Source organism: Hemitrygon akajei, unplaced genomic scaffold (genome assembly GCF_048418815.1).
Source record: "Hemitrygon akajei unplaced genomic scaffold, sHemAka1.3 Scf000063, whole genome shotgun sequence".
Lineage (NCBI taxonomy): Eukaryota > Metazoa > Chordata > Chondrichthyes > Myliobatiformes > Dasyatidae > Hemitrygon > Hemitrygon akajei.
Window position 1 is genome coordinate 1,554,037 of NW_027331949.1, and position 12,025 is coordinate 1,566,061.

Genomic DNA, 12,025 nt, shown 5'->3' on the forward strand with positions numbered 1-12,025 from the left:
AACGGGACTATGAGCTCCAACTAAAGGGGTTAGAGGTGAAACGGGACTATGAGCTCCAACTAAAGGAGTTAGAGGTGAAACGGGACCAGGAGCTCCAACTAAAGGGGTTAGAGGTGAAACGGGACCAGGAGCTCCAACTAAAGGGGTTAGAGGTGAAACGGGACCAGGAGCTCCAACTAAAGGAGTTAGAGGTGAAACGGGACCAGGAGCTCCAACTAAAGGAGTTAGAGGTGAAACGGGACCAGGAGCTCCAACTAAAGGAGTTAGAGGTGAAACGGGACCAGGAGCTCCAACTAAAGGGGTTAGAGGTGAAACGGGACCAGGAGCTCCAACTAAAGGAGTTAGAGGTGAAAAAAGAGCAGGACCAAGCTGAGAGGCAAAGACAGCATGAAATTCAGCTAAAAGAGCTAGAAGCAGCCAAGACAGAGAAGGAACGGGCTGAGAGAGAGCAGGACCAAGCTGAGAGGCAAAGACAGCTTGAAATTCAGCTAAAAGAGCTAGAAGCAGCCAAGACAGAGAAGGAACGGGCCGAGAGAGAGCAGGACCGAGCTGAAAAGCAAAGAGAGTATGAGGAGAAAGAGAAACAGAGGGAACATGACTTGGAGATGGAGAAGTTAAGGAAAGAGCGAAGAGATCCAGGGTTAGATCGAGAAGAGAGGTTTAATGTTAGTCGGGAGTTGAGGGTAGTACCTCCATTCGAAGAGTCGGATGTTGATAGTTATTTCTTGCTTTTTGAAAAGGTGGCAGTAAATCAGAAGTGGCCCAAAGAGCAGTGGGTGGCGTTGTTACAAAGTGTGTTAAAAGGGAAGGCACAACGAACATATGCAGCATTGTCCGTCGAGGAGCGGGGTGCGGAGAATTATGCCAAAGTAAAGGAGGCCATTCTCCGGAGTTACGAGCTAGTACCTGAAGCTTATAGACAAAGGTTCAGAAATTTATGAAAAGGTATCAAACGTATACCGAGCTAGCCCATGAGAAGGGTGTGCTCTTGGACCGTTGGTGCACCGCGGAACAGGTGGATGGGGATTATGGGCGTATCAGGGAGTTATTTTTGATTGAGGAATTAAAAAGGTGTGTTCTGGAGGAGATCCGGATGTATTTGAATGAGAAGCCGAATAAGTCCATCTCGGAAATTGCTAGGTTCGCAGATGAATATGCCCTAACCCACAAGACAAAGTTTCCCTCGAATAAAAGTACCCCGAGAGACCGAGGGAACGACCGAGAAAGTCCGCCGGCTGAGGTAGAGGTCCCGCCGGGAGCTAGTGGTAAGGTTGAGGGGGAAAGGCCAGGCGGCCAGAGATTTCCGGGCTTGACCTGTTTTAATTGTGGGAAGGGAGGACATATTGCATCTAGGTGCTTTGCTCCGAGAAAGGAGCCAGAAAAAGGGAAAGCAGCGGTCCCTATCGGGTGTGCAGTGGTAATCAGAAAATCGGCAAGAGGGTACCGGGTAGGCAGAGAGCGTGAGGGGTCTGAGATTTATCTGTGAGGGAGGGGGACCCACCAATTCCCGTATGGATTTGGAGACACGGGGGCGGAGCTATCATTAATTAGCCGTAACGTATTACAATTCGGACCTCAGACGGGCGAGGTAGCCCTGAGAGGAATAGGAAAATGGACAGAAATGGTGTCCTTACATAGGGTCATTTTGGATTGTGAGCTGGTGTATGGGTCAGTTGAAATAGGGGTGCCATCAGAATTCCCGAGAACTGACGTGGACGTCCTCCTTGGGAACGATTTAGCCGGGGGTAGGATTTGGTCAACCATGACTATGACCCGCCGACCGGTGCGTGTTGAGGCCCCGCCCATAGCGTCCCCGAGCTATACCTCATGCGCGGTCACTCGCAGCCTGTCGAGATCGGCAGCTGAGAACGGGAGCAGTTTAAAATTGGCCAGTTTTGATTTGGCCGAGATGTCTTTACCGACCCTGTGCCACGAGGGTTTAGAGGGTGGTAAAACGAGGAATAGTAATGTAAAAGGGGGTAAGGGAGAGGAGATAGATCAGCCCTTAGCGAAGAGAAAGGTCCTAGAGGTAGGAAATAAAGATGAGAAACGGAAAAAGCTGTTAAAAGGTCCAGAGTTAGACATGGATGATCTGTCGGGGGTGGCAGCCCTGTTTGAAGAAGTTGAGAGTTATCAAGGTGTTCCCGATAATGAGATGAAGGCAGTCCTAGATGAAAAGGATGCCACTACCTTGGAGAGGTCTGCTGGGTTGGCAGATGAGGTTGTTTCAGCCCGCGGGGTTGAGTTTACTCCGGAAGGGAGTTGCCCAGAGAGGAACTGGGAGGATCAGGGGAATTTAGAATTTGAAAAGGGTACGGGTATTGAAAGCCTGGAAGAGGCAGATGTCCCGTTTGAGTGTGTCCAAGATATGGATGCACGTGGTACTGAACCTAGTAATGGAGCTCAGAAAAAGTCTGAGGTATTTGATTCAGTTGAAAAGGAATGCAGTCCCTGTGGGTCAGATGGACTGGGTTCAGTGAAGACAGGGTTACCCCTGGTAATTGGGGAAAGGGAGGGTTCCCAGGTGTTGGTACACGAAGGGGTGGTGAACCTTAAAGTGGAACTCGACCATGGGGGGGATAAACATTATTATTGAAGGGAACGGAAAGTTTGTAGTTCCCAAATCGAATGAAAAAATTTAAAACCCGGCAGCTCGCTTACAGAGTAAGTCGGGAGCTGCCGGGGCCCCACACACTATTGTTATTCAAGGATGTGGAGTGAACAGGCAGCACTTGACAGGCTGTCTGGAAAAAGCGGGATCGCTTGCAGATCTTAAATTGGAAACTAATAGCATGACGGGTCCTGAAGAGAAAAATAGCAACTTGCTTAAAACTAAAGTATTGGGTAGGAATGAATTAGGTCTGGGATCCGGTGTTGATACGAGAACTCCTAAGAATAAGGCGGACGGGAGTTTACCCTGCCAAACTACTCGAGTTCCTCCCATAGAAACTCACCGAAAAAAAGGTGATGGTTAATGGGGGCGCCATTTTAAATAGGAAAACTGGCTGTATGGGATTTTGACAAAGCATGTGAATAGCAAAGACAACCCCCTTAGAACCTGCCTGTTAAGTTGAAATCTGATGCTACCAGCCTTGAGTCAGGTACAAGAGAAACAAAAAATATTAAAGGAAGTGCCACTGTACTCATTACCTGTTTAGATGCTGAATTAAATGTATAACTGTATAGCTCTGTAGTGACACTGAAAGCTTGTGTATTGTGTTAGATTCTAAAATCCTGCAAGACTCTGTACTACTTCGTTTCACCGCTGGTGAAAACGCTTTGAAGGGGGTGTTATGAATGTACCACAGCTCTGAGGGGCCGAAGGGTGTGGGACCAGCCCCCTCCTTCCAGAGAATCGCAAGATCGCTATTAATTCGGGTCTTGGACCCAGGAAATGAGAGACAATGCAACAGATTTGACCATTGTTCTTAGAGGCACCTGTGTGAATTGCAACTCTATAGTACGTGCCAGCTATCAGGGACATGGACACCCTCGGGCAATGTGGGGTGGGGATTGTATCACCCTACCTTGATTGACATTTACAAATCTGCCAGCCATGATAAAACGGAGACCGCAGGAGGTGGTACTCCAGCCACGCACCAGACGGAGACACCATCGCTCATCGTTCCTGTAAGAACGGGAAGCTGTTCGGGAGCCACGTGTGATTTGGATCCCCTAGCTAGGGAATCGAGTGGCTGATAACCCCGAAAAGGAATCCGAACTGACAACGGGGAACTCACGTTCCCAATTCCATGATTTGAGTCCAACAGGCTGGCAAGTTTATTTTCTCTCTCCAACCCGTAAACACCCAGCGGTCCCTCAAACGGCTAAAAGCCTTCATGAACTGGCGAGACTTTTTATATTTCCATCGGACAATAGTTTTACCCCTAGACAAACGATAGAGCTACTTCGAATTGTTGATTATTACTATACCCGTGCTTTAGATTGAGTATTGATGACGTATACTATCTATGTTTGTATTAACCTTACTTTTGTGCCCCTTTTTAAATAAAAACGTTTAAAAATGGTACCATCAGACTTCAGCGGACCTCTCTATCTTTGCTGGTAAGTGACCCAGTTATGAGGTTCATAACAATGCAAAACTGGGCTGAGAAGTGGCAGGGAGTTCAACACAGATAAGTGTGAAGTGGTTCATTTTGGTAGGTCAAATATGATGGCAGCATATAGTATTAATAGTAAGACTCTTGGCGGTGTGGAGGATGAGAGAGATCTTGGGGTCCCAGTCCATAGGACACTCAAAGCAGGTTGGACTCTGTGGTTAAGAGGTGTACGGTGTATTGGCCTTCATCAATCGTGGAATTGAATTTAGGAGACGAGAGGTAATGTTGCAGCTATATAGGACCCTGGTCAGACCCCACTTGGAGTACTGTGCTCAGTACTGTCACGTCTCACTACAGGAAGGATGTGGAAACCATAGAAAGGCTGCAGAGGAGATTTACAAGGATGTTGCCTGGATTGGAGAGCATGCCTTATGAGAATAGGTTGAGTGAACTTGGCCTTTTCTCCTTGGTGCCAAGGAGGAGTGGTGACCTGATAGAGATGTACAAGATGATGAGAGGCATTATTCCTGTGAATAGTCGAAGGCTTTTTCCCCAGGGCTGAAGTGGTTGCCACAAGAGGACACAGGTTTAAGGTGCTGGGGAGTAGGTACAGCCATGGGCTGCCAGCAACAGTGGTGGAGACGGATACGATAGAATATTTTAAGAGGGATTTTATGTGGAGCTTAGTAAAATAGAGGGCTATAGGTTAGCCTAGTAATTTCTAAGGTAGGGACATGTTCAGCATAACTTTGTGGGCTGAAGGGCCGGTATTGTGCTGTAGGTTTTTCTGTGTTTCAATGTTCTGCTACCATAGTGCACGACCTAACATTTTTCATCATTGTATTTCATTTGCCTTACTTGGCCATTCTCCTAATCCAAGTCTTTCTGTATCCTACCTGTTTCCTCAACACCACCTGTCCCTCCACCAATCTTAGTATAATCTGCAAACTTGGCAACAGAGCTATTCCATCATCTGAATCATTAATATACAGCATGAAGAGAAGTGGTCCCAGCACCGACCCCTGCGGGACACCACTAGTCACTGGCAGCCATCCAGAAAAGGATCCTTTTATTCCAACTTGCTGCCTCCACCAATCAGCCAATGCTCTAACCACATTAGGAACTTCCCTGTAATACCATGGGCTCTTAACTTGCCTCATGTGTGGCACATTCTCAAAGATCTTCTGAAAGTCCAAACATACAACATCCACGGTGTCCCCTTTATCTGCCCTACCTGTAATCTCCTCAAGCTTCCACCAAGTTCGTCATTGTCCTGTGTCACCAAATAATCCACAACTACATGCATGTGTCCAACCTCTCCCTCCAAACTCAGACCCTCTGGTCCAGGCAGCAGCCTGTTAAATCTCACCTGCACCCTCTCTGGCTGGACCGCCTCCTTCCTGTAGCAGGGCGACTGAAACCATGCGCGGTACTTCAAGGGCAGACGCACCAATGAATTATGGAGCACGCCCTAACCGCGAAATCCCGGTCCCATGCCGAGCGAAGGCCAGAAGGCCAATCCGCTTTCTGCAAACAGCACACGTGTACTCCCGGGTCCCTCAATTCCCCACACCTGCAGGGTCCTACCCTGGTCAAGTATAATCCCCCCCCCCGCCCCCCATTCAGCATCCCACCCCCTCCCCCAGACAGACTCTGCCTTGCCCTAGAGCTCACCCAGCCGGTGATGCTGCTGCTGATGTGCAGCCCCTGAAGAGAGAACGCTGAGGCTGAGTGTGGATCTGGGGCTGGAATATAGGCCCCGTTTAATGAGGTGAAAAGTTATGTGCAATATAGTTTCTTTTCCATTCCACTGATAATACATCTTATGATACATGGGCGGACAGGTCCACGGGGCGCTGTTAGCGCCTCTCTCCGCCGGCCCGCCCCTCCCACTCAGTGCGGCGAGGGAGCCTCCCACCCGCTCGCGAAATGCATTGACTGTGCGTGTGACTGGAAGCGTGCGCGCCCGCCAGGTGGCAGGGGCAGAGCATAGATTAAATGTGGCTTAGCAAGAGAGAAATGGGATGGAGGGAGGGTGGGAGGGAGTGGGAGCAGGGCAGCTTCTCTCAGTCCTGCCCCGACCACTCCTCCCAACCAGAGACCGCCACCGGCATGAGACGCGCGGTGAGGTGGTACTGGGGTGTCCTCCGCTGCCCCCACCGACCTCCGTCTTTCCTCGACGTCCAGGAGCCTGGCCCGGGGCGGTGGCGGGGCGGGACGGAGGGGGGAGGAGGAGAGGGCCGCTCCTTCACCTGGCGGCGTGGTCCGGGGTGACGCTCTCTGGCTCTGGGGTAGGAGCTGCTGGACGGGAGGGTGGCGAAGAGTTCCTGCAAAGGGACAGGCAGTCAGAGACGCGGAAAGAGCAGCCGACACCACCACCACCCCCCTCTTCAACCATTCCCATAGCTGGTCTCCTTCGTCCATGATGGACGCATCTCCCTTCAAACCATTCCCTCTGGCAGCACACACGGAGGAGCCTTCGGGTGGGGACGCTCCTAACTACATCTCTCCCCCACACCTTAAACCCGTGCCTTCTCGTTCTTGATACCCCAGCCCTGGGGAACGTACCGCACACTGACCCGCCGTGTGTCCCTCATGCACCCCTGGGTGTGCCCAAGCTTTCGCCGTAACCCAGCCCCTCGAGTCCCAGTAACCATCCTCCACCCTCTTCCCAGCACGTTTCCTACAGCAGGGGTGGCTGAGCGTGGGGCTCCAAGCAGTGGAGACGGGTGCCACAGGCACATGGAGCTGAGGGAAATAGAGGGCTGTGCGCTCGGGAAACTCCGGGCAGTTTCTACAGCAGGTTACATGGTCGGCACAACACTGTGGGCCGAAGGGCCTGTAATATGCTGCAGATTTTCTACCTGCTAGCCTCCCGACCCTCGTACTCCAATGAGGGCCAGCGTGGAGTCTGAAGAACCCTATGATTTTATATCACACTTCTTTTGACCTTGATATAAAAACTATTGATTCCTGACCTTCCAGGTTAAAGAAACAGCAAAGACACTCGCTCATGTCTTTGGTTCTACGGCTGCACCGCGGAGAACATTCTCACTGGCAGAGAGCAGAAATCTCAACCTGCTCCATCAGGGAGGGGCACGATCCTCCACAGCATCGAAGATGCCTTCCAAAGGTAACGCCCCAAAAAGGTGGTATCCATCATTAAAGGCTCCCATCACCCAGGACACACCTTCTTCTTATTGCTACCATCGAGGTGGTGGTACAGGAGCCTGAAGGCACATACTCAACGTTCCAGGAACAGCTTGTCCCCCTCCGGAAAGGGGAATCAGCTCCTCTGCTGAACTTTTCTCCTCTTCTTTTCTTGCACTAATGTTCTGAATTCATTTTGTCATCGATAGTTTTCATTGCCGCAGAATAGCAGCTTTCACGACATGCTCCAATGATATTAAACTCGGTTCTGGTAACTGTAACATTCCTGTTATTGTAACTTTCTCCTATCTCTGTGTGTATATTCCTTCTAATTCACGTTGACTATTTCTGGGGAGGAGGGGATGGGGGCTGTAATAATGGCTGGAGGTACGTCTCTACCAGAGGAGGTGTAAGGCATTCTCGTCTCCGCTAGCGTGCAGGCCACCCTTGGGCCTGGTGTAGGGCCTGCTTAGCCGCCCCACTCCCCAATCAGGGTCGCGGGTGGTGGAAGGTCGTATGAGCTGCTGGTCCTCCTCAGCCAGACATTCAACTCCTCTTCCTCGTCTTCAGCCAAACTCCTCTACTTGAGGGCCAGCATTCCCACTCGCCGCCCTGTCGACCTGTGACTCCTCTTTGAGGGGCAGGATGTGGGACAACGCACATGAATGGTGCGAGACAGGCGGGGGTGCGACCACAGCCCCCCCCACCCCTTCCATTCACCCGCCCAGCGAGGTAGCCGGGAGACCCGCAGCCTCCGGAGACCCCGGTTCGATCCCGGCCTCCACTCTGCTGTCTAGGTGGAGTCTGCAAGCTCTCTCCTTGTGACCATGTGTGGGTTTCCTTCCCGGGGGGTGGGATCTCTCGTCTTCCTCCCACATCGGAGGGTGAACTGACCGCCGTAGATTGCCCCAGTTAATTGGCTGTGTGGGTGAGGGAGAGTATTGGGCGGGGGGGGGGGGGGTGGGTGTGGGGAGAGAAAGAGTCACTGGGAATGTGGCAAGACGTTATGGGGTGGGAGGGGGAAAATCCGTATGGTGAAAGGAGTCAGCAACAGCTTTGCAAAGAATCACTGGGTAAATAGGGGGGAAATTATGATAAAACAAATGGGGGGTGGAATTAGTGGGGGGAATGTTGCCCAGATTGCAGGGGGACCAGCGAAGGTGGGGGCTGCAGCGAGTTTCAGGTGGGAAGGGATTAGGAGATTGACAGATGCTGAGATCCTGGGAAAGGGGGAGCTGATCCCCTTCTCACTGGGTCATGAGCCAACATCAGCAACGCCTCCTCGGGGCACGGTCTCCCCTCCCGGGTCTCTGTGGCATTTACCCCATCCCCTCCCCACGACTCACTGTTCACCAGACTGGCCGTCAAGGCAGCTGCAGATCTCAGCTGGACACTCTGACCAAGTCTCCCAATGCCCTCACCCCTCACACCTCCGAGTCTCCCAATGCCCTCACCCCTCCGTCTCCCAATGCCCTCACCCCTCACACCTCCGAGTCTCCCAATGCCCTCACCCCTCACACCTCCAAGTCTCCCAATGCCCTCACCCCTCACACCTCCGAGTCTCCCAATGCCCTCACCCCTCACACCTCCAAGTCTCCCAATGCCCTCACCCCTCACACCTCCGAGTCTCCCAATGCCCTCACCTCCGCAGAGTCCCAGGGTCTTTCAACCCCATCCCGTACCAAATACAAACCTCAATGCCCCCCCACCCACAGAGACGCACACACTCACTCATCCCTGAGGACTGCACCACCCCTCACCCCTGTCCCCAGTACCCAGGGCGATGAGCCTCAGGTACCTCAAACCCAACTACCACCCCCCCAAATCACTAACTGACCCCTGCCCCAGGTCTGGGTGATCTCCCCCTGCCCCACACTCACCGGCCCCGGTCTGGGTGATCTCCCCCACCCCACACTCACTGGCCCCGGTCTGGGTGATCTCCCCCCATCCCTCACCCCACACTCACCGGCTCCCGGTCTGGGTGATCTCCCCCACCCAACACTCACTGGCCCCGGTCTGGGTGATCTCCCCCCATCCCTCACCCCACACTCACTGGCCCCGGTCTGGGTGATCTCCCCCACCCCACACTCACTGGCCCCAGTCTGGGTGATCTCCCCCCCCGCCCCACACTCACCGGCTCCCGGTCTGGGTGATCTCCCCCACCCCACACTCATGGGTCCCGGTCTGGGTGATCTCCCCCCATCCCCCACCCCACACTCACCGGCTCCCGGTCTGGGTGATCTCCCCCACCCCACACTCATGGGTCCCGGTCTGGGTGATCTCCCCCCATCCCCCACCCCACACTCACCGGCTCCTGGTCTGGGTGATCTCCCCCCATCCCTCACCCCACACTCACCGGCTCCCGGTCTGGGTGATCTCCCCCCATCCCTCACCCCACACTCACCGGCTCCCGGTCTGGGTGATCTCCCCCACCCCACACTCACCGGCTCCCGATCTGGGTGATCTCCCCCTGCCCCACACTCACCGGCTCCCGGTCTGGGTGATCTCCCCCTGCCCCACACTCACCGGCTCCCGGTCTGGGTGATCTCCCCCACCCCACACTCACCGGCTCCCGGTCTGGGTGATCTCCCCCACCCCACACTCACCGGCTCCTGGTCTGGGTGATCTCCCCCCATCCCTCACCCCACACTCACCGGCTCCCGGTCTGGGTGATCTCCCCCCATCCCTCACCCCACACTCACCGGCTCCCGGTCTGGGTGATCTCCCCCACCCCACACTCACCGGCTCCCGATCTGGGTGATCTCCCCCTGCCCCACACTCACCGGCTCCCGGTCTGGGTGATCTCCCCCTGCCCCACACTCACCGGCTCCCGGTCTGGGTGATCTCCCCCCATCCCACACTCACCGGCTCCCGGTCTGGGTGATCTCCCCCCCCATCCCTCACCCCACACTCACTGGCCACGGTCTGGGTGATCTCCCCCACCCCACACTCACTGGCCCCGGTCTGGGTGATCTCCCCCCATACTCACCGGCTCCCGGTCTGGGTGATCTCCCCCCACCCCACACTCACCGGCTCCCGGTCTGGGTGATCTCCCCCCATCCCTCACCCCACACTCACCGGCTCCCGGTCTGGGTGATCTCCCCCTGCCCCACACTCACCGGCTCCCGGTCTGGGTGATGAGCCTCCGGCAGGTCTCCATCTGCACGTCGAGGCCCCGCTTCATGCTGCACATCTCCATGTACTCGTGCAGGTGCCGGTTCATGTCGCTCTTGGCCGAGGCGAGCTCCAGCTGTGGGGATGGGGAGGAGGCTCGCGGTGAGAGAGAGGCGGAAGGCGGCAGAGTGGGGGGGGGGGGTGTCGGCGAGTGACAGGGGGAGAGGAGGGAAGAGAAACCAGGGAGGGGAGACCTCTGGGAGCAGGGGGAAGGGACTGCGGTGGGCGGTGAAGGGAGCCGATCAGGAGGTACAGAAATGGACTAGGACGGCGTAGGTGGGGAGCGAGCGAGAGGGGGACAGAAGGGTGAGGAGGTCGGAGGGGTCTGAGGCCCTGTGTGGGCAGGCTTTCAGAGTGGCCCTACCTCGATCTGGTCGATGGTCTGCTGGTACTCGCGCTCCCGGCTCTTGAAGAGACACTCCGTGTCCTTGATCACCTTCTCCAGCGTCTCATCCTTCTCCGGGTGCGCGAGGGAAAGGGGGAGATCACGTCAGCATCAGCCGGGAGAGACTTCCTACCCCTCCCTCCACTCTGTCCCGCCACAAGCCTCCTCCCCCCATCACCCCCTCCATTTATCACGTTTAATAACCTCACACCGTGCGGCCGGCAGACCTGCAGGTGAAGAGACCCACCCTTCTCACCTTGAAACCATGCCCTGTCGTTTCTAACCCAGCTCTCCACCACACCGGATCCTCGGGTGGGAGTCCCAGACTTGGGGGTAGGGAGCAGCACGCGTGCGGTGTGCCGGCAATGTCTCCCCCCTCCCCATTGTGTTTGGCTTCCCACCCCCCCCCACCCCCCGGGGCTTTCCTCGCTTCGCTCCTCACCGACCCAGCCCTCCTTGCCCGATGCTCGGTCGGGCACTCCCCTCTCACGCCCGCCACGCCTCCCGTCTCCGCCTCTGGCTTCTGGCCTCACCTCGTTCACGGTGTCGCCGGTGGACACCCTGCACCCGGACAGGTCATCCCAGAGGAGCAGGGTCTCGGCCGTCTCCTCCCAGGTCAGGCTGTCACACTCGTCGTCCAAGTCGTACTCCCTCCTGCCGGAGGCACAGCGGAGAGTCAGGGGGAGGCAATCGCAACCCACCCCCACCCCCAAACCCCGTCGACAGCGAGCGGCACAGACCCGCGCGTTGGGCGAGTGAGTTTGCGCTCAACTCCAGGAGTTTGTGGAACAGGAGGGGCGGGGGCAGGCCCTTCAACCCATCATTGCCATGCTGACCCGGTCTCACCCTCAGGAACACCTCTGTTTGCACCACTACACTCCCCGACAGCAGATCTGCATACACCCCACAGTCCAAACCCCCTCTCTCCCCTCTCCAGGTGGTAAAGTTTTAAGGAACTCTCAGATTCCTGTAAATGACGGTTGAATACAGACTGTGCCTGTGTATTCTGGTTTGAGCAGCTGCTTCTTTTGAGTGAAGATAAGGATTAAAAGCTCACACAGTCCCACAAGAGGATGTCTCCTGACTTTTCTCACCTTGGTTTCGACAAAGGGTGGAGGTAAGGTAGGACCTTTCTTAATTTCGGTATAGTCTCTTATCTAAATTAAGTTCTGCTCTATTTGAGCAGCTGGAATACCCCTTGATCTGACTGTTCTCTTGTATCGAGATGTTAAAGGATCAATCTGTCCTGCTAACA

The 12,025-nt window shown here is 54.9% G+C and overlaps 1 protein-coding gene across 2 annotated transcripts in view; it reads right to left on the bottom strand.

Annotated features, from left to right (window-relative positions):
- Window positions 1-5,793: 5,793 nt before the first annotated feature.
- LOC140721872 (non-homologous end joining factor IFFO1-like) overlaps window positions 5,794-12,025 on the bottom strand; it is a 50,494-nt gene continuing 44,262 nt past the window's right edge. Inside the window, exons 6-9 of one of the 2 annotated variants that reach the window (XM_073036696.1) lie at window positions 11,304-11,424; window positions 10,750-10,839; window positions 10,331-10,461; window positions 5,794-6,388 (exon numbers count right to left, since the gene is read on the bottom strand). In XM_073036696.1, coding sequence (XP_072892797.1) covers window positions 6,310-6,388; window positions 10,331-10,461; window positions 10,750-10,839; window positions 11,304-11,424 — 421 coding nt within the window. In that variant the 3' untranslated portion in view covers window positions 5,794-6,309. Of the gene's footprint in view, window positions 6,389-10,330; window positions 10,462-10,749; window positions 10,843-11,303; window positions 11,425-12,025 lie in introns of both variants that reach the window. The other variant, XM_073036695.1, reaches the window with a different exon arrangement.